This window comes from Diceros bicornis, chromosome 2 (genome assembly GCF_020826845.1).
Source record: "Diceros bicornis minor isolate mBicDic1 chromosome 2, mDicBic1.mat.cur, whole genome shotgun sequence".
Classification (NCBI taxonomy): domain Eukaryota; kingdom Metazoa; phylum Chordata; class Mammalia; order Perissodactyla; family Rhinocerotidae; genus Diceros; species Diceros bicornis.
In genome coordinates, this window is record NC_080741.1 from 15,023,187 (window position 1) to 15,043,473 (window position 20,287).

Sequence of the window (20,287 nt, forward strand, 5' to 3'; positions counted from 1 at the left end):
ATAAAATATTAAAAAATAATTGAAAATAGATTTCCATATTTTTCTACTCTTTTGATCAATTTAAATATTATGAAAATGATATCTTCCTTGTAAATTTGAAAGAAACTGCCCATAAATCACTCTGGGTACAATGACTTTCAATGGATTTACATCTTTGACAACTTTTCCAGTGACTTCTTATTGTCATTGTTCTGTTTACATTTTCTGTTTCATTTTGAATTAATTTTGGTGTCTTTGCTCCTAGAATGTTATTTATTTTATCTAGTTTTAAAAAAGATGAGCAGAGGGCTGGCCCCATGGCTTAGCGGTTAAGTGCACACACTCCGCATACAGCAACTAGAAGGAGGTGCAGCTATGACATACAACTGTCTACCGGGGCTTTGGGAGAAAAAAAATAAAATTATAAAAAGATGAGCAGAAATGGATTTATTATTCTCTGCATTATCTTGACTAGATTACTTTTCTTTTCTTTTCTTTTTTTTTTTGCTGAGGAAGGTTGGCCCTGGGATAACATCTGTGCCCATCTTCCTCTACTTTATACGTGGGATGCCTGCCACAGCATGGCTTGATGAGTGGGGTGTAAGTCCGTGCCCAGTCTGAACCTGTGAACCCTGGGCCACCCAAGCGGAGTCTGTGAAATTAACCACTATGCCACGGGGCCGGCCTGTAGATTACTTTTCTTGATTAAATTATCCAGAGGTGTTTTATTTACTGGCTTGTTTCCTGTCTTAGCCACTCCTTCTTCAACTGTCAGTTTGGTCCTTTTCCCTCCTGGACGTTTTCGAGACATTCATCTGCTTTCATTGAGCCTGCAATCTAGTTATGCAAACAACTATTTGGTAGGAAAATGAGGACTCCCCGGCCCCTTTGAAAAAAAAAACCTGATAATTTTAGAAACTCTTCGGGGAGATAGTTTTAAAATCCTCAGTGAGTTTTTAAGTTTTATTTTTAAATTACTTTTATTTTGGGGTGCCTTTTGAAAAATCTTTCATTTCTAATTCACTTTCAGGCAATTTGCCTTGAGAGGTTAGTCCTAGAAAATTAGCCAATTGCACCTGCTCACTTGTTTAGATTGGATTAATTTCACCAAACTAACTTCCTATTTCTGGGGATTTTATTTACTATTCTGGTTTGGTTTTTTATCATCTGTCAGACGGCTAGGACTCAAAGACCGGCGAAGACAGGCAAAGCCCAACAGTCCATTGGAGAGCTCCCTGGGATCTTAGTGAATCCTTGCCCTTCCTGATCCCTCTCTCGCGAGACTTGGAAACCGGAAGTGAATTATATTGCGGGAGTCTCAACGTGGTGGCGGCTCAGTTAGTGTTGGCGGGAGCTGAGCGATCTTCGCTGTCTGGCGTGGGCTAACTCTGGTCTAGGGGCTTGCGGGCAGCTCTCCCGACCTCGGGCGGGCAGGATGCGGGTGGCCGTGGCCGGCTGCTGCCACGGCGAGCTGGACAAGATCTTCGAGACGCTGGCGCTGGCGGAGCGGCGGGGCCCGGGGCAGATAGACCTTCTGCTGTGCTGCGGCGACTTCCAGGCGGTGCGCAACGAGGCCGACCTGCGCTGCATGGCCGTGCCGCCCAAATACCGCCACATGCAGACCTTCTACAGGTGAGGGGCGCGGCCGGGCCCTGGACCGGGCGGTGCGGGGGCCAGCGGCGGGGAGAGAACCGGGACTGGGATCGAATCCCCTCTGCCACTGACTAGCTGTCTCGCTTGGTTCCTGTCTTAGTTCAGGCTGTCTCTCTAGGAACTGGCCCTTAGTAAATGTCACTTTCCTTCTTTCCGTTCACGTGTCTTATGTGTTTCAGAAGAGATACAGATAACCTGTCAGCTTCTTCCTCCAGAGAAACCCTGGAGGAAGAAGCTGACAGGTTAATCTACCGTGTGCTTGATAGGACTCTGGGACTGGTTCATTGCAGGATCTGGAGTTTTCATTGGACCCCTGCTATTTGCTAGTCTCGGTTCTAGAAGCTGAGGTTATAGCGGTGAACCCGACCTCGTGAAACGTACACTCGCTTGAAACCCGAGGCGGCAGCTCTTCGTTCTTAAGGACAGGGATGGGTCCTGGGCAATTCGTTTAGAAAGAGCTTTTTAACTTTTTAGGATGAGTTCGGATTTTGCCTTCGGACCTTATTTTGCTTTTCTGCTATGCCTAATTTTGTAGGCATGCCTAATTGCTTTTCTCTATGCCTGATTTCTGCTATGCCAACTGACAACTTTACCCTTATGTTCTAGGTATTACTCTGGAGAGAAAAAGGCCCCAGTTCTCACAATCTTCATTGGAGGAAACCATGAAGCCTCAAATCATTTGCAAGAGTTACCCTATGGTGGCTGGGTGGCACCAAACATTTATTATTTAGGTATGTGTTCCTGGATAACTTCTTGGTTTGATGGGATGGAAGAGCCTGTCAGGATTTGAATACCAGTTGGGCAGCATCTTGAGATGTATGGTGTTTGGGGAATGTCTCTTAATTTAAATAGTTAATCGTGGGGCTGGCCCGGTGGCGTAGTGGTTAAGTTTGCATGCTCAGCTTTCAAGGCCCAGGGTTCTCAGGGTTCGGGGAGTGGACATACACATTGCTCATTAAGCCATACTGTGGTGGCATCCCATATACAAAATAGAGGAAGATTGACAACAGATATTAGCTCAGGGCCAGTCTTCCTCACTAAGAAAAAAAAAAAAGTTAATCATGAAAAAGTAATTAAAATAGTTAATTTAAGTAGTTACTCATAAAAATATGTCCATGCTTCATCTAGTGTTTTCAGCAAAAGTTAATATAACTGCAAAGACCTTACACACTATTTGCAATCCTTTTATTTTTTTCCTACTCTTTTTATTAAATTAAAAAAAAACTTAAACTTTTTATAGTAGAAATTGTCAAACATACAGAAAAGTAGAGAACAGTATAATGAATCTTTGGACCTATTAACCGTCTTCAACAACCATTATTATTCTGCCATCCTTATTTCAACTCACACCCCCCTACTCTTTTTTGTGGAAGAAGGTGAGTATTTTAAAGCAAATCCCAGTCATCAGATTATTTTGCCTGTAAATACTTAAGTACCTATTTTTAAGTGATTAGGATTTTTAAAAATACCACAACTGCAGTACCATCATTATACCTCACTAAAGTAACATAATTCCTTATTATCTCTTGCCTAGTTTGTGTTCAGGTTTCCCTGATTATCACAAAGATATCTGCTTTACAGTTGATTTGTTCAAATGGGATACAGACAAGTCTACACATTTCATTTGATTGTCACGATTCTGAAGTTTCTTAGACTATCACCATCCCCTTTCTGTCTCTCTCTTTGCCCCTATTGTGTTTATTTGTTGAAGAAAATGGAAAAATTTGTCTTGTAGAATTTCCTGCATTCTGGATTTAGCTCATTGGAATTTCTTATGTTATTTATTTATTGTGAGGAAGATCAGCCCTGAGCTAACATCCATGCCAATCCTTCCCCTTTTTTTTTTGCTGAGGATGACGGGCCCCAAGCCAACATCCACCGCCAATCCTCCTCCTTTTTTTCTTTTTTCCCTTTCTCTCCCCAAAGCCCCAGCAGACAGCTGCATGTCATAGCTGCACATCCTTCCAGCTGCTGCATGTGGGACGCTGCCCCAGCATGGCCAGACAAGTGACGTGTCGGTGCGCGCCTGGGATCCGAACCAGGGCCGCCAGTAGCAGAGCATGCGCACCCAACCGCTAAGCCACCAGGCTGGCCCCTCTTATGTTATTTAACATGTTCCTTTTGTCCTCTGCATTTCCTATAATCTACATTTAGATTTATTAGATTAGAATGATTAGATTCAGGTTCAGTTTTAGTCCCTCTAAACTATACAGTCCTTTCGTCTCTTTATTTCAGTGTATATTTTTTCCAGAACTTTTTACAAGTTTTTCTAACGATGAAATTATAACTTCAGAAATTTAATTTCTTTACTTCATTACTGTTGGATCATCTTTTGACAACCGCAATATTGTGAAAAGATGAAATGGTCTGAAAATGATCAATCAGAAATGAAATATAGAAACTACAGGTTGTTTATACCTTATACCTCTTGACTTTCAGATTTATAACACATAAATCCATCATAGGACATTTTCCCCTATTTTCTCCCACCCTTCCCCCGTATTCCATTAGGTACCAGATTATGTCTATTTCCCCCTTAATATACTCTGTCTTATTTGTTCCTTCCTTTCTGCTTAGTCTCTTGGCTGATCTGCTCTAGGCCTTTCTTCCCTAGTCTACCTTATATATTGATGTATTACTGTGTAAAAGAGTAACCTCATCATGATACTTAATTTTCAAATAATTTTAGGACTGCATGGAATTCCAGTCCTCTAAATTGTTCATTCAGTTAGTAAAGAGATTGCTTTTGCCTGTAGTAATTTTATTTAACTGTGTAATTTTTCAGGTTTGGCTGGTGTAGTAAAATACCGAGGCGTAAGAATTGGTGGAATCTCTGGTATTTTTAAATCTCATGACTATCGAAAAGGTATTGTTGTTCTGAGAATTGTTTTTACACTTTGGAACTTGCCTGCCCCACAGTCACTTAAGCATAGTATAAAGTTTGACTTTTTCATTGGATTTCTTCTATGAACTATTTTATTCTTAATTTTTTATTATAAAACATTTTATACATATGAAAATATAGAGAACACTAGAGCATATTATTTGTGTATCCACCATCTAGTTTTATCAAGTCTTAGTATTTTGCCATTTTTAGTTTTGATTTTTAAGAAATAAAACAGTGTAGATATAGATCTAGTTGAAGTTTGTTGTTTATCTGTCCTCAATCCCAGTCCTCCCCTTATCCCTCCCTTTCCTCACTAGGCAGTCACTATTCTGAATTTGGTGTTATCATTCACTTAATTATTTTATATCATTACCATATATGTAAGAGCTTTAAACAATGTATTATTTAGCATGTCTTAAACTTCATATACATTTATCATTTTGCCTGTATCTTTCTGCAACTTGCTTCTTTGTTTAATATGTTTTTGAAATCCATGTTGATACTTGTAACTCGAATCTATTGATTTTAATTTGTGAATAGTATTCTACTGTGTAAATATACCACACTGTACTTATTCATCCCACTATATCTGAATGAATTATACCTTGATTTTAAAGTTAAAGTAATAGCTTGGATTCACATTGATTTCAAAATTTCATAAATTAAGTTGGCAGCTAAAACTTACATGCTCAATATAATTGTTAAATCACAGTTCTGTTCCTTGCTGCCCCGCTCCCCATGGTTCTAAACTGTTGGCCTGGGCATACAAAAATAGGTTGTCTCCTACATAGCAGGTGTGGGTACAAATTGAAACCACTCTTTGGAGGACAGTTGGTAATATCTGTGGATACTGTAAAAGTATTCTGACCCAGGAGTTCTACTTCCAGGAGTTTATCTACAGATATATTCCACAAGTGCAAAATGGTATATACAAATTTATTTATTTCAGCCTTGTTTGTAATAGCAAAAAGTAGGAACTAGTTAAATATATCATGATATAACTATACAATGTAATGCTATGAAGCCATTAAAAAAAAAAAGAAAAAAGAAGCTCTATGTGTAACTAATATGAAAAGAACTCCATAATAAGTTAAGTGGGGGAAAAAAAGGCACAGAACATGTATGAAGTATACTGCCATTTGTGTAAAAAAAAAGAAGATAAAGAAATACGTGCATTATGTGCATAGATGATATCCCTGCAATCAAATACTAAAACCTGATTAACAGTGGTTGCCTCTAGGTAGGGTTACTGATGGCTGGGGGACCAGAATAGGAGGACTCCCTTCCTTTTTTCTAGCAGCTTTACTGAGATTAAATTTATATACCGTTGTAAGTATACAATTCAGTGATTTTACTAAATTTATAGAGTTATGCACCCTTTACCACCATTCAAATTTGGCACATTTCTATCACCCTTGGAAGTTCTGTGCCTACCTGCAGGTAATCCCTGCTCCACCCCAGCCCTGGGCATCCACTGGTCTACTCTCCAGGAGGAATACTTTTTACTCTATACTTTCTGATGGTATCTTTTAAGTTTTAAACCAAGTGATTAAATAATGTATTCCAAATTAAATATAATTTCATTTTAAAAATGATAAGCCCCACCAATTATTTAGATTTATAATTTGTGATCACTTATTAGTAGAAAATAGCAGCATATTAAGAGCAGTGTTTTTTATAAAATTTTTAAGAACCAAAAGCATTGATGACAAACAGCAGTTTTGGAGAAGTGTGTGTGTGTTTGTATTTGCAGTATTTAAGGGAGTTGAATACAGCTTCTCTCTCTTCTTCAATTTAAGGTCATTTTGAGTGCCCCCCTTATGATGCAGCTACAATAAGGAGTGTATATCATGTGAGAAATATTGAAGTCTATAAGTTAAAACAGGTATGTCAAAAGTGCATTACAGCAGACTTGAAAAAAATTTTAAGTAATTCTGTACCAAAATGATCAAAATACAAGAAGAGCTTCATTCAGTATTTCTGAAATTTGGATCTCAAGTTGGTTTTAGGAGGTTTGCAGATGAACATTTTTTAATTTTAATGGTCATAAATTTATTTCAGTGAGTAATAATAAAATAAAACATTTAATCCATGATTTCAAATATTGTTTCTTAGGGTAAGGTTAAAGAATATATATTGGAATAAAGTGATACTTTAAAGAAAATACTAAAATATTTTATTTTAAATAATAGTAATTAAATAATGGTATTAAATGGAAAATAAATATAGTAAAGATGATGGAGGATATGGGAACATTGTAAAGGTGATATCAAAACACTGGCTTAATTGGAGAGTAGGTGAAATTAGGTTTTTGTTTGAGAACCTACTCATGCTTGACACTTGGCTAAGCAGTTTTCACACATGAGAATTCATATAATCGCCACTCAGATTCTGTGAGATGGGTATTGCTCTAACTTCGTCACGTTAAAGATGAGAGGCCAAGGCTCAGATAGCTAAGTAACCTGCCTAGGACTTCCCGAGTACTGGAGTGGTAGAGCCTGCCTGCCTGAACCCGGGCCCTTCCCACTGTACCGTACAGCCTCTAGAGGAGCATCAGGATGCTCGCGGGCATTTCTTTTGTGCCCTGTTCATAATAGTTCCTTACCTGGAAGGCTTTTTCCTTTCATCCATCAAAATCCTACTCAGCTTAGATAGCAGCTTCCTCTCCTGAAGACCCAGTGTAGAATCCACTTCCCAACCAGTGTTCTAGTTTACAGTCATCACCCTTCTCTGAATTTTCATTGCACTTATTGCCCATACCAGTTATTCAGTGGTTAGTCATATCTATCTTCTATTTTGTATTGTTTTAAACAGTTATTTTATTTTACTGTGGTTTCCAAGTATTTTTGTTTCAGATTACTTAAAGGTGCTGGGGATGAATGAAGTAAGGAGTATATTTTGTGTCCTCTCCATGAAGACACTACCCTCTTTAAATACCTCTAATGTAATTTCTATAGTTAACAGAGGGTTTTTTGGTGTATACTATATGAGTCCATTAGGAAAAAAAATGGAATCTATCTTTAAGTTTACTGTATTAATCACATTAAAGTTCTCATGAAATCTGGTGTCTCTGGATCTTGAAACAGTAGTTTCTTTACTAAAAGGGAAAAAAACAATAGTTATTATATATTTTAGAAACTCAGTGTTAAAGACCATAGCTGATTGGCAGTCTAATCAGAGTGTGTCTCTGTGGACCTGCCTTGCCGTGGAAGATGAGGATGGTTTGTGAGGCAGAGAGAAAGTGGTTTCTCTTTGCCTAGAAGAGTGAGTAGCTTAGTATTTCTGTGACTTCATTAAATAGAGTGTGCTTAGAGTGAATTACACAGAAATCTAGAGATCTCAGTGGGTAAATGGTTGTGTGGTGGTGGAGAGAAGGGAGGGGATTGCCTTTGGTTAATCTGTTTTTGAGAGGTTTCTTTCTTTTCTTTTTCCGTTAAAGCTGAAGCAGCCTATGGACATATTCTTATCTCATGATTGGCCCAGAAGTATATATCATTATGGAAATAAGAAGCAACTTCTTAAGACTAAATCTTTTTTCCGACAAGAGGTGGAAAATAACACATTAGGAAGTCCTGCTGCCTCAGAGCTTTTAGAACACTTAAAACCTGCTTATTGGTTTTCTGCACACCTTCATGTGAAATTTGCAGCCTTGATGCAGCATCAGGTAGAAAATAAAGTATTTATTCTTTGACTTAACAAACACTTTTTGAACATCTATGGGCTAGGCAATATTGGCACAGTTGTAAAATTAGAGAAAAAAAATCAAAGATAACTTTCCTTTTGTGAATAGCTCAATATCCAGTGGGGGGAAGAGGCAAGCAAGTAGTTATAAAATAGTGTAATAAGTTTCTGATAAAAAGCTAGGATACCATGGCAGTACCTAAGGCACACTGTGGTGAGATGGGGATGTGGATAGGGAGGAGAAGCGTTAGACAGGGCTTTCCTAAGGAATCGATGGTGCCAGGAAGAAGTAGATTGTAAGGGTAATCTAGGTAGAGGGACCAACATGTGCAAAGGCTAGAGGTCTGGGAGCGTGGTGCACTTCGGGAACTGCAGCTAGTCCTATGGCTGAGGCGTAGGGAGAGATGAAGCTGGGAGAAGATCATAACTGCCTTCTGGGCCATGCTCTGGAGTTTGGGTTTTAACCAGAAGGTGATGGGGAAAGTTGGAGAGTGATGAAATCGGATTTTCATTTTAGAAAGATGAGTGTGGCAGCAGTTTTGCTGTGGGTTGGAGTCATATACAATGGGAGGTGGAGGAGGCTATTTAAGCAAAAGATAGGGTGTAACTTAAGGCAAGGAGGGAACACAGAGTGAGGCAGGTTCTAGAGGGATCTGGGGGGAAGAATCATCAGGATTTGGGGACAGAGGGAGAAGAGTTTGGATGACTCCCAGAGTTTTCCTTGTAACTGCATGGATGACGGTGGTTGATGGAAGGTAGAGAATAAATATGTGCTTATGATTAGGCTTTTATGGAAATGTGCGGTTCTTCCTTTCAGCTCCAATTCTGACTGAACTCTGACTTTCCTATAAAGTATTCCAAAGGGAGAACGTTTAGAAAACGCTGGGTTAACGAAGTTAGAGATTTCTTCCCTGAGGCTTCTGTAGAATTTCTGAGTCTTTAATGTGCTAATGGGCATTTCCTTCCTCCAGGAGTGGGATGTGGTGTGCAGATCCTTTGTCTGTTTGTTGTCAACCCTTGTTCCCACCCTCAACCCCAGGCAACCACTAATCTACTTTGTGTCTTGATGGATTTGCCTTTTCTGAACATTTCGTATAAATGTAATCATAAAATACATAGTCTTTGGCATCTGGTTTCTTTCATTTTCTTGTTTTTGAGTTTCATTCATGTTGTAGCATGTATGAGCATTTCTTTCATTTTTATTGTTGAATAGTATTTCATTCTATATTGTATCTACTTTTGGTGTTGTATCTAAGAAATTTTTGCCTAATCCAAAGTTATGAAGATTTTCTTCTATGATTTCTTCTAAAAGTTGTATAATTTTAGCTCTGCCAGTTTACTTTTAAGCTCTTCTGTTATCTTGAATCCTTGTATTATATGCTTTGATTCATGTGTGCTGTATGCTTTGATTTAACATTATCATCATCATTAGTTTGTGCTTTGACTTTTGTAAGGAAATTGAAGCCCAGAGAGTTTAAGTGCCTTGCCCATCATCGCACGGTGGATGTAGAACTAACTTGTTTTGGAAAAGTAACAGTTGTTCCTTTGACACACAATTTAGGAATATGTGTAACAAAGATCACTTCCATCCTAGTCAATGTATGAATTACCTGTGATGTTTTAACATTCTTTCTTAAATCATGGTTCATGTTGTCTAGGCCAAGGATAAAGGACAGACTGGCAAAAAAACCAAATTTTTAGCCTTGGACAAATGCTTACCACATAGAGACTTTCTTCAGGTAAAAAGAAAATGAAGTAACTTTGCAATATAGTTTTACTCTTCCAATGATTAAAAAAATATTAATTTTCCTTTCCTAAATTATTAATTTATGCTTTTTGTAATTTATGTATTCTGAGAATTCTTTGAGAATATTTAAGTTACAGTAATGTTTTTAGGCTACTAAATTAAATTCCTTTTAAATTTTATTGTTATATTGAAATTCTTAGAATATTAAAAACAGATATGTATTTCTTAAAATTACCAATTTCTTCCTGTAGGTAATAGAAATAGAACATGACCCCAGTGCTCCTGATTACTTGGAGTATGATATTGAATGGCTCACTGTTCTCAGGGCTACTAACGATCTTATTAATGTGACTGGGCGCCTGTGGAATATGCCTGAAAATAATGGCCTGCATACAAGGTAAGTCTAATCTTATTCAGGACTTGTTCTCTCCATTGCATGAAATTTTTCTCCCTCCCACTTTTTTTTTTTGTATCAAAGGAATTACTGTTAAATGAGTGTAAGAACAATTCAAGGTCTACAAGAAAATGGACTGTTGAGCACCAACCCAAATTAAGTATACGTGGAGATTTTGTTCACACATTAAAGTAATTTATACTTGTTTGGGTGTGACTTAGGGACAGCTTTTTCTAAGAATTGTTTTTATTTCAAAATGGTCCTTTGCTAAATTAACTATTTTTACTAAATGGAATTTTGATATGTGGTTTATTTTTTATCCTTGCCCCTGAAGTCCATAGTTAGATTTCATCATTTACTGTCTGAGGCTGATAAAATATAAAAAGCTGTTGGTTTGGACTTTTATAGGTGGGATTATAGTGCAACAGAAGAAGCTATGAATGAAGTATTGGAAAAACTGAATCATGACCTCAAAGTTCCGTGTAACTTTAGCGTGACAGCTGCTTGTTATGACCCAAGCAAGCCACAGACACAAATGCAGTTGGCTCATAGGATCAATCCTCAAACTACTGAATTTTGTGCCCAACTTGGCATCACCGACATTAATGTCAGACTTCAGAAGGCCAAGGAAGAACAGCAATTGTGTGGTGAATATGAAGAGCAGGATGACGTGGAGAGTAATAACTCTGGAGAAGACCCCAGTGATTACAACACAGACACGTCTGCCCTGTCCTCTGTTAATCCTGATGAGATAATGTTAGATGAAGAAGAGGAAGATGAAGATAGTCTTGTAAGTGCACATAGTGACATGAATACACAATCGGTAGAACCTTCTTCTGATCCAGCTTCTGACTTTTCTGGAAGTTTCTCTGATGTCAGGATCTTGCCAGGTTCCATGGTTGTATCTTCCGACGATACATTGGGTTCCCCAGTTGGCAGAGAGAGGAAGACTGGTGAGGCTGTGGAGTCAGGAGATGGAAAGGACTTAACTGAGGTGCCACTGAAGAGGCTAAGTGATGAACATGAACCTGAACCAAGAAAGAAAATTAAGAGGAGGAATCAAGCCATCTATGCTGCAGTGGATGATGATGATGCAGCCTGAGACAATTTCCTTGTCTTCGTCTTATGTGTAGATATGTGATCTTTGAGACCATATTTTTAGAGTTGGATTTTTGACTCAAGACTTAACTTTGTAATAATGAAATTACGTAAGAGAATTTTAATTAGGTATGGACTTTGTCTTTAGGCCTTTTTGTATGTTTCAAATGCAAACATATTAAAATTTTGTATATTTACCTGATTGAGTACCTTTTTTGGAAGACATATATCACTCACTTTCATTTTTTCAGCAAACACTTATTAAACACCTGCTCGTGCCAGGCCTTTTTCTATAAGATGGCACCATAAAGATGAGTAAGACAGGGATTTTTGCCTTCAGGGAGTTACTACTACTGTAAATATTTTGGTGAATAAAATATAGTATATTTATATTTGTTTTAAAAAATTAAGTCATTATTGTATATATAGTTATGTATGCTTTCTTTACATTTATTATAAATATTTTCCATGGTCAGCTCTTAATGTCTGTCGAATATAATTGGAATTGAAGATGGTACATAAGATTTCAGGAAGTAAATTACTTTAAAAACTAAGATTGGTAAACATAAAATTATATACTTAATTGCTGAGATTAATATAACCCTGTTGACTTTGGCATATTATATTTTAGCTTTAGCTTTAATTTTAATGTGACTGTAGTAACTGTGTACAGGTCATTTTTGGCATAGTTCTGCTCAGTATTAATTACTCGCTTAGATTGTGTTGCGCAAATGCTGCCCCTCATGCTGCATAATGGGTTGCTAGTATTAAAGTATGTTTAAACATCAGTGTGGAAAAATTACACCTCTGTTCTGTCTCTGGTTAAAATGCCTGGGCCACCCGAGGAGATGGTTGCTCTACAGTTTGGATCAGGAGTCATGGAATCCAAGGACTGTTCCAGGATCTCATCATCCCATAGCAGGCCAGATCCTGGAGCCAACCTAGGATGATGTAGCAGTTGGCTTCCATCTTGTCAGCATGTGACTTGAAAAAGGTCTAGGACTTCGGGTTTTTATCTTTATTGCCTTCCATTTTTTGCTTGCTTTCTTTTTTGGGTTGAATATTTAATTCACTTATTTTAATTCTCATTATTTACATAAAGTATTTAAAAGCTATGGATTTCCCTTATTACTGATTTAATTGAATCTCATGAATTCTGATATTTAGTGTTTTTTTCCTAGAAATTCTTTTTTTTTTTGTGAGGAAGATCACCCCTGAGCTAACATCTGCCAATCCTCCTCTCTTTGCTGAGGAAGACTGGCCCTGGGCTAAGATCCATGCCCATCTTCCTCTACCTTATATGGGACGCTGCCACAGCATGGCTTGACAAGTGGTGTGTCGGTGCGTGCCCAGGATCTGAACCGGCGAACCCTGGGCTGCTGCAGTGGAGCGCATGCACTTAACCATTTGTGCCACCGGGCCGGCCCCTAGAAATTCTTTTTTTTTTTTTTTTAAAGATTTTTTTCATTTATTTTTTCCCCCAAATCCCCAGTAGATAGTTGTATATCATAGCTGCACAACCTTCTAGTTGCTGTATGTGGGACGTGGCCTCAGCATGGCCGGAGAAGCAGTGCGTTGGTGCGCGCCCGGGATCCGAACCCGGGCCGCCAGCAGCGGAGCGCACGCACTTAACCGCTAAGCCACAGGGCCGGCCCATAGAAATTCTTAATAAAAGCAGAAAGTAATTAAATGTAAAATAAATTATAATAGAGTTAATAAATGGTGGTTCCCAAAAAGGAAGACAATCCTCTAGCTTACCCAATCAAGAAAGAAAGTAAACACAAATACCAAAAAATAAATAAAAGAGAGAAATAGTCTGAAACAGGATGTTCAAACAAACAAACAAGATTACTCTGCATAACTTGGTACAAATAAATTTGATAAACATTAATTTCCTTGGAAAATAGAATTTACTGAAATTCATCCTCATCATACTTTGTAGAGATGCAAAGTGAAAAAAATTTCCATAGAAGGAATAGAGAAAGTTATCAAAGGATTATTCCCACAAAAAAGCATTTGGCCTAGGTGGTTTCAGGAGGAAACTACCAAACTTTTTAAAGGCCAGATAATCCCTAATATTATTTAAACTGTTTCAAAATATAGAAAATAAAGGAAAGTTTACAGCTTCTTTTTTATGAGGCAAGTATAACACTGATACCTAAATCTGATAAAGATTGCAAAACACCCACCACAAACCAATCACATATTTGAATATTGATGTAAAAGTTCTAAATAAAATATTAGCAAACAATCTAGCACATTTTCAGATGACATAGCGTGACTGCTTCAAAGATAGTTCAATATTAGGAAGTCTGTTCAGATGATTCACATTTTAATAGATCTAAGGACAAACATGATTTTCTCCATGGATGGTAAAAAGACCTTTGACAAAATTCAATGCCCATTTCTCACTTAAAAAATAAAATCAAGCACCTTGTTTTATAGGGAAACACTATAAGCATTTCCATCAAAGTTAAGGAACAAGAAGAGGACACCCACTACTTCCACTACGTTTTAATATATTGGTGGAAAGAGCAAAACAATCAGAGAAAAGAAAACAATGAGGGGAGTCAGAACTGCAAAGGAAGAAGCATCTATCTACAGATGACCTAATAGTTTAGGTGGAAAAAAGGAAATCAAAACTAAAACTAATATGGTAAAATAAGTACATAAAGTAATGTATTAGATAAAAAGATATAAAATTAACATACAAACCAATAGTTTTCACGTACACAATTAGTAGTGAGTGACATGATATAAACAACAACAAAATGAAATACCTAACAAGAAATGTGCAAAACCTATAATGAGGAAAACCTTAAAATACACTTAAAAATACAAACGTAGACTTGAACTAATGGAAAAACATCTCTTATTCTTGGATAGATAGACTCAACGTTTTAAAGATGCCAATTCTCCCCAAGTTATTATGTAACTTCATGATCCTAATCAAAATATCAATATATATTTTGTTTGTTTTTCTGGAGCTAAATTGATGTTAAAGTTCATGTGGAGAAATAAGTTAGAACAGACAGGAAAATCCCAAAAAAGAGCAATGGAGGCATGCTGGCCATATCAACTATCACAACATACTATAAAGCCTCTATAATTAAAACAGTGTAGGTCTGGTGTGTGAACGGACAGACCAATGGAACAGAAAGACCAGAAATAGGCCCAAACATATATGAAATTTTGGTATATGATTTAAATGGCGTCTCAAATCACTGAGGAAAAAGATGACGTTTTAAATAAATAGGGTTGGATCTCTGGATATCCATAAGGAAAGAAAGAAACTTGGCTTAATATATATATACCAAAATTAACTCCAAATAGATCAGAAATCTAAATGTGAAGAATGAAACCATATAAATACCAGATGAAAACATGGGTAAATTTCCTCATAACTGGAACTGAGCAAAGCCTTTGTAACTGTCTCAAAATCAATATAGTAAAAGACTGATACATTTTGACTATATCCAAAAATTAGATAACTTTTGCATGGCAGAACAAAACACATCATAAACAATGTTAAGAGATAAACAATAAACTGAAAGAATACATTGTAACTCATGTCACAATCAATGAGCTCATTCTTTGCAAAATATGAAGCACTCTTTATATAGACCCAGTAATTAGACTTCTAGGAATAGATCCTAAGACACATCATGAATAAAAGGAAGCAGAAGCACAAGAGTATTCGTCGTAGCGTTATTTGTAATAGAAAAGTTAGAAACAATCTCAATGTTCACCAGCAGAGGATTAGTTGACGAACACTCAATGGAGTAATATGCAGCGTTAAAAAAGAATGTGGGACACAAAAATTTCTACATGAATGTTTATAGCAGCATTATTCATGATAGCCAAAAAGTAGAAATAACCCAAAAGTCCATCAACTAATGAATGGATAGATAAGATATATATTCACATAATGGAATATTATTCAGCAATAAAAAGAAATGAAGTACTGACACATGCTACAACATGGATCATGTGTAGGACTGGTGTCCTGCCCTCACCTGTCCAAGGGCGGTCATATGACTCAGGTTATACCAGTTGGATGCTCCTTCCTTGGAATATGAATCCTGGTCAGAGAGATAAAAAGATGAAAATGGTTGGTGCTCATTAGTTGCAGCGGCAGTACCCTGACAAAACTGGTGAGGACTTTCTACTATCTATTGTTCAGCCCCAGAATTGCTCTTTTCTTAGCCTAGTGTTTCAGCCTTCCTTTCATCTTCTAATCCCAAATTCCCCATCTCCTTATCTCCCTTGTTTAATTTAGCCAGCATGAGTTTTGGTGCTGGCAACCAAAATACCCTGAGTGATACACATGTCCCTGAGTGTTAACAAGCTTGTAGTTAGAATAGGAGAGGAAAAAGCAAGGCAAGAAAAGCAGAGTCCTCATCTATGATGATTTTCTTTAATTCTTCTTCATCACATCAGCATCCCCTCTAGCAAGTAGAGATAACGCCTTGGCCACTCATTGAGATGAATAGGTCTCAGGCCCTATTCCAGGGATACAATGGTAAGAAAAACCAAGTATAATTCCAGCTTTCATGGAGCTTATAGTACAGTGGGGGAAATTAATATTAATAAAATAATATCAATAACTATAAAATTCCAATGATAGTGATGTGACAAATAAGAGGAACCCCATAGTAATAAGAGAGAAAAATCAAAGGGACATTTGATTCACAGATATTGTTTAATATAATGCTTACTGGAGGTCTTGGTTAAAGCTATAAAATAAGAAAAGAAAATAAGAGGTATAAGGGTTGGAAAGGAAACATCGTTATTTGCAGATCATTTATATGTAGATCATTTATATAGAAAGGGAAAAAGCAAAACAAAAAGATTCATACAAATAAATAAGATCAACAAAAGTTTACCAGCTACAAAAAGAACTTGAAAAATCAGTAGCATTTTTTCTAAAACAATAATAACCAGTAAGAAAAAAATGATAGAGAACAACAACATAGCAATAACAAAAATGATAACATTTTGGGAAATTAACTTATCAAAAAATGCACAAGACTTTTTTTTTTTTTTCAAGACTTTTTTTTTTTTTTTTTTTTTTTGTGAGGAGATCAGCCCTGAGCTAACATCCGCCAATCCTCCTCTTTTTTTGCTGAGGAAGACGGCCCTGGGCTAACATCTGTGCCTATCTTCCTCCACTTTATATGGGACGCCGCCACAGCATGGCTTACCAAGCAGTGCGTCGGTGCGCGCCTGGGATCCGAACCAGCGAACCCCGGGCCGCTGCAGCGGAGCGCGCGCACTTAACCGCTTGCGCCACCGGGCCGGCCCCAAAAAATGCACAAGACTTTGATAGAGAAAATTTAAAACTCTATTAAAGGAGATAATTTAATATTTAAGTAAGTGAGGAAATAGTCCATGATTCTGGATGTGATAGATTAACATGTAAAGGTGTTAATTCTTGCCAAATCAACAAGTACCAATTACTCCAAACCTTCTGGGAGAAAGCGTTGACTCCATCCTGGTAATTTAATAAATCTGGAAAGTTAAATTTTAATATAAATTACAATAGTGAAATTACAAAGAAGATTCAAAATCAATTTTTAAAGGTATTATACAAAAGTATGGTAACAAGAAAGAACATTGTGAAATGATGTCACCACTACCTTTATTTATTTATTTATTTATTTAGAAGATCTAATGGGCTTTTTATTCAATGATTCATGAATCAGGCAGCATCCCATCTAGCGAGTAGAGACAACGCCTACCACTATCTTCATTATTTATTTGTTGTTTTATTTTTTGGTGAGGAAGATTAGCCCTGAGCTAACATCTGTCGCCAGTCCCCCTCTTTTTGCTGAGGAAGATGGGCCCTGGGCTAACATCTGTGCCCATCTTCCTCCATTTTATACGTGGGACGCTGCCACAGCCTGGCTTGATAAGTGGTGTGTAGGTCTGCACCCAGGATCCAAACCTGTGAGCCCCGGGCCGCCGGAGTGGAGCTCGCAGACTTAACCGCTGCGCCACTGGACTGGCTCCATACTATCTTTATTTTTAACACGTAGAATGTGGAGAAAGAAGAACATCACAGGATTCCGAAGCATTTCTGTTGCTTTTCTCTGTCCATTTTGGGCTTCCCTAGGTACTGACTTATTGAACACAAAGAGGGAAGTTCCTGGTGATTTCTTGAATTCTTCACTAGTAATTTATCAAAATTCTGAACTCTTATCATAAGTCTGTGTTCATCAGCCATTGTGGGGATACCCAACCGTTTTTCTTTAAATTTTATTTTTTTGAACTGCTTATATATTCACATAGTGAAGAATTCCAATAGTACAAGGTACACACAGTGAAAATCTCTCTCCCATCTCTGTCTCCCGGTTACTCAGTTCCTATCCCTAGAGTCAACCAACGTTATCAGTAGAATTTCTCTTTTTCTCTTCTCTTTTGAGAAAGAGAGTGGCAAACCACACATTCTCTTTTTTACTGTGCTTTTTTTCACTTAAAATATATATCTTGGAGATGATTCCATGTCCATATATAAAAGTCTTGTTTTTTTATGGGTGCACATTATTCCATTGTATGGGTGTATCTTAACCCATTACACCAGTCCCTTCTGATGGACATTAGGTTGTTTCTAACCGTTTGAAATAAAAACGGTGAAAATGAAAATACATGTCATGTCGCTCATGTGCAACTAGATTTCTAGGATAAATTCCTGGTAATAGAATTGTTAGACACAGGATATATTGGGTTATAATTTTGATAAGTGTAGCTGCTGAGGTTGTACAAATTTATGTTCCCAGCAATGTGTAACAGTGATTGTTTCTCCACACCTTTTCCAACACCTTATATTATTAAACTTTACAGGCATTTGCTCACCTGAAAGATGAAAAATAGTATCTCAGAGCAACTTTATCTTATGTGTAAGGTTGAGTGTCTTCCTATATTTAAATCTATTTGTATTTCTTTTACTGTGGACTGCCTGGTCATAGCTTTTGCCTAAGTTTTTACTAGATTGAAGTTTAGTTTCTTACTGATTTATAGGAGTTTTTATGTAATAGAGAATTTATACCTTTGCTTTTTGAGTAAGTCTCTGACTTAAACATTTAGGAGACTGTAATCACTGGATCTTTATGTTTTTCTATAAAATAAAATAAAACACAGAATCATTTACCCACAAGGTAAATGTATAGTTACTGCATTATTGTAAGGTGAACACCCCTGTAGCTACCACCCAGATCACCAGGTGGCTAGAACTTTGCCATTCACTCAAGAAGTCCCTCCATGTGCACCATCATGATCTCAACACCCTCCCTTCCTCCTAGGGAAGTTCCACGTGGGCAAGTGCTCCTTCTCATAGCCACTCAGTCTTTATAAAGGTCCCGAGCCATGTGGACACCTGGCATAGATGGCTCCAAGATGTTCCCAATTCCTTACAGGAAGAAGAAACTAAATCCTGACCTATTATAGAACTTAATGCAAAGCCCCCTCACACAGTCATCCATGCTCAGGCTGGTTTCACTGTTTTCTGTGGGTTTCTGGCAGACCCTGTTCCCCAGCCCGAAAGAGTGGTGTCTGGGGCACAATTGCTTCATTGAGAACAGTTATTTTCACTTATCTCCCTGCCCTTATCCCCTATTCCCTCTTTTATCTGCAAGTAAATTTAAAAAGAGGGGAAATTACATGTGTGAATGTAGTAATTTCCAGAACAAACTCAGGAACACATTCTTGATAGCTACATAAGGTTTTGTAAACGGAAGTGTGTTTAACGGGTATGGCTGAGTGGAGAACAAAAAGCACTATCACCGGAAACGCAAGGCTGGAACCATTGTCTTAGAAATGCAGAACAGTTTAATATTGCCACGGGACAAGGCGACTTTACTCTGGCACAAACTCACTGATTTTTAGTAAAAAAATTTTTTTCAAGACTTAACGTTAATAATGTCACTTCTCCATGTGCTTCAATGATTCTCCCGTGGGTTCCCAAGTGTTAGGCTCTGGTTATTTCTCACTCTGCAGTGAACTGCCTCTGTCCAGCTATTTCTCGCTATTCATGTAAACCCAACACTCCAGTCTTCGTTCCAGCTTCAGAACAGTGGTGAAAGGCATCGGCAATGTGGATAAGATATTGTTCCGAGTTTTGGTTTTGCCCTGTTAATAGCTGCATGCTTTAACACGTTTATCAGTCCCACTCGCTTAATAAATACGTTAAAAACCGGAACTGTGGTTCCAAAGGCTCCAAAGCAAATAAGACAAGTATTGTTGGCTTGACTATTTCCTTCTTGCCTTTTTGAACTCTGAAATCAGAGTTCAAAGAAGCTACAGAAATCAGAGGTGTACTTTTCACGTGTAATTCAATTCAACAAACATTTACTGTTAAAAATTCCTCTAACTTTTCCTTCTTGGCGCAGCAAATCCTTTGTAGCAGAGGGAGTCTAGGCCCAAACACTGTACTGTTTGCAGTTGAGGTTATTAGAGGTTATCCATAGGGCTGGAGAGCTGGGGAAATCTCTGCTCCACGGTTCCATGGTTTTCCTCCTTATACTGCCTTTCCTTTGCAGTAGCTCCAAACATCCAAGGAACAGCATTGTAAAATAGAACACTGGATTCAGAGTTTTTTCCCATCCTGTTCATTTATTTGGGGCAACAACTAATCCACATTTCCTAAGGTCTCATCACTCAGCAACATTTACCCAGGCTCCACAGTCCATTGGGTTGACCAAGTCTGGCCTACATTATAATGGAGGAAGAAAGAACGCTCTCACAGGAGGCAGAAACTCCTAGGAAAGTAGACAATATCTGGATGCATATATGACTGTCACCAGTGTATTCAGACCTACCTGTTGCTCAAAGATAAATCACTTTTTGTACA

At 37.6% G+C, this 20,287-nt stretch overlaps 1 protein-coding gene across 1 annotated transcript; it reads left to right on the forward strand.

Moving 5' to 3' along the window:
• The first annotated feature begins 1,294 nt into the window (after positions 1 to 1,294).
• DBR1 (debranching RNA lariats 1) lies at positions 1,295 to 11,636 on the forward strand. Its single transcript, XM_058552462.1, has 8 exons — positions 1,295 to 1,611; positions 2,239 to 2,363; positions 4,418 to 4,498; positions 6,319 to 6,404; positions 7,959 to 8,183; positions 9,859 to 9,939; positions 10,199 to 10,344; positions 10,750 to 11,636. The coding sequence occupies exons 1-8, from the start codon at positions 1,415 to 1,417 to the stop codon at positions 11,441 to 11,443; spliced, it is 1,635 nt and encodes a 544-aa protein (XP_058408445.1). The 5' UTR covers positions 1,295 to 1,414; the 3' UTR covers positions 11,444 to 11,636.
• The last annotated feature ends 8,651 nt before the right edge of the window (positions 11,637 to 20,287 follow it).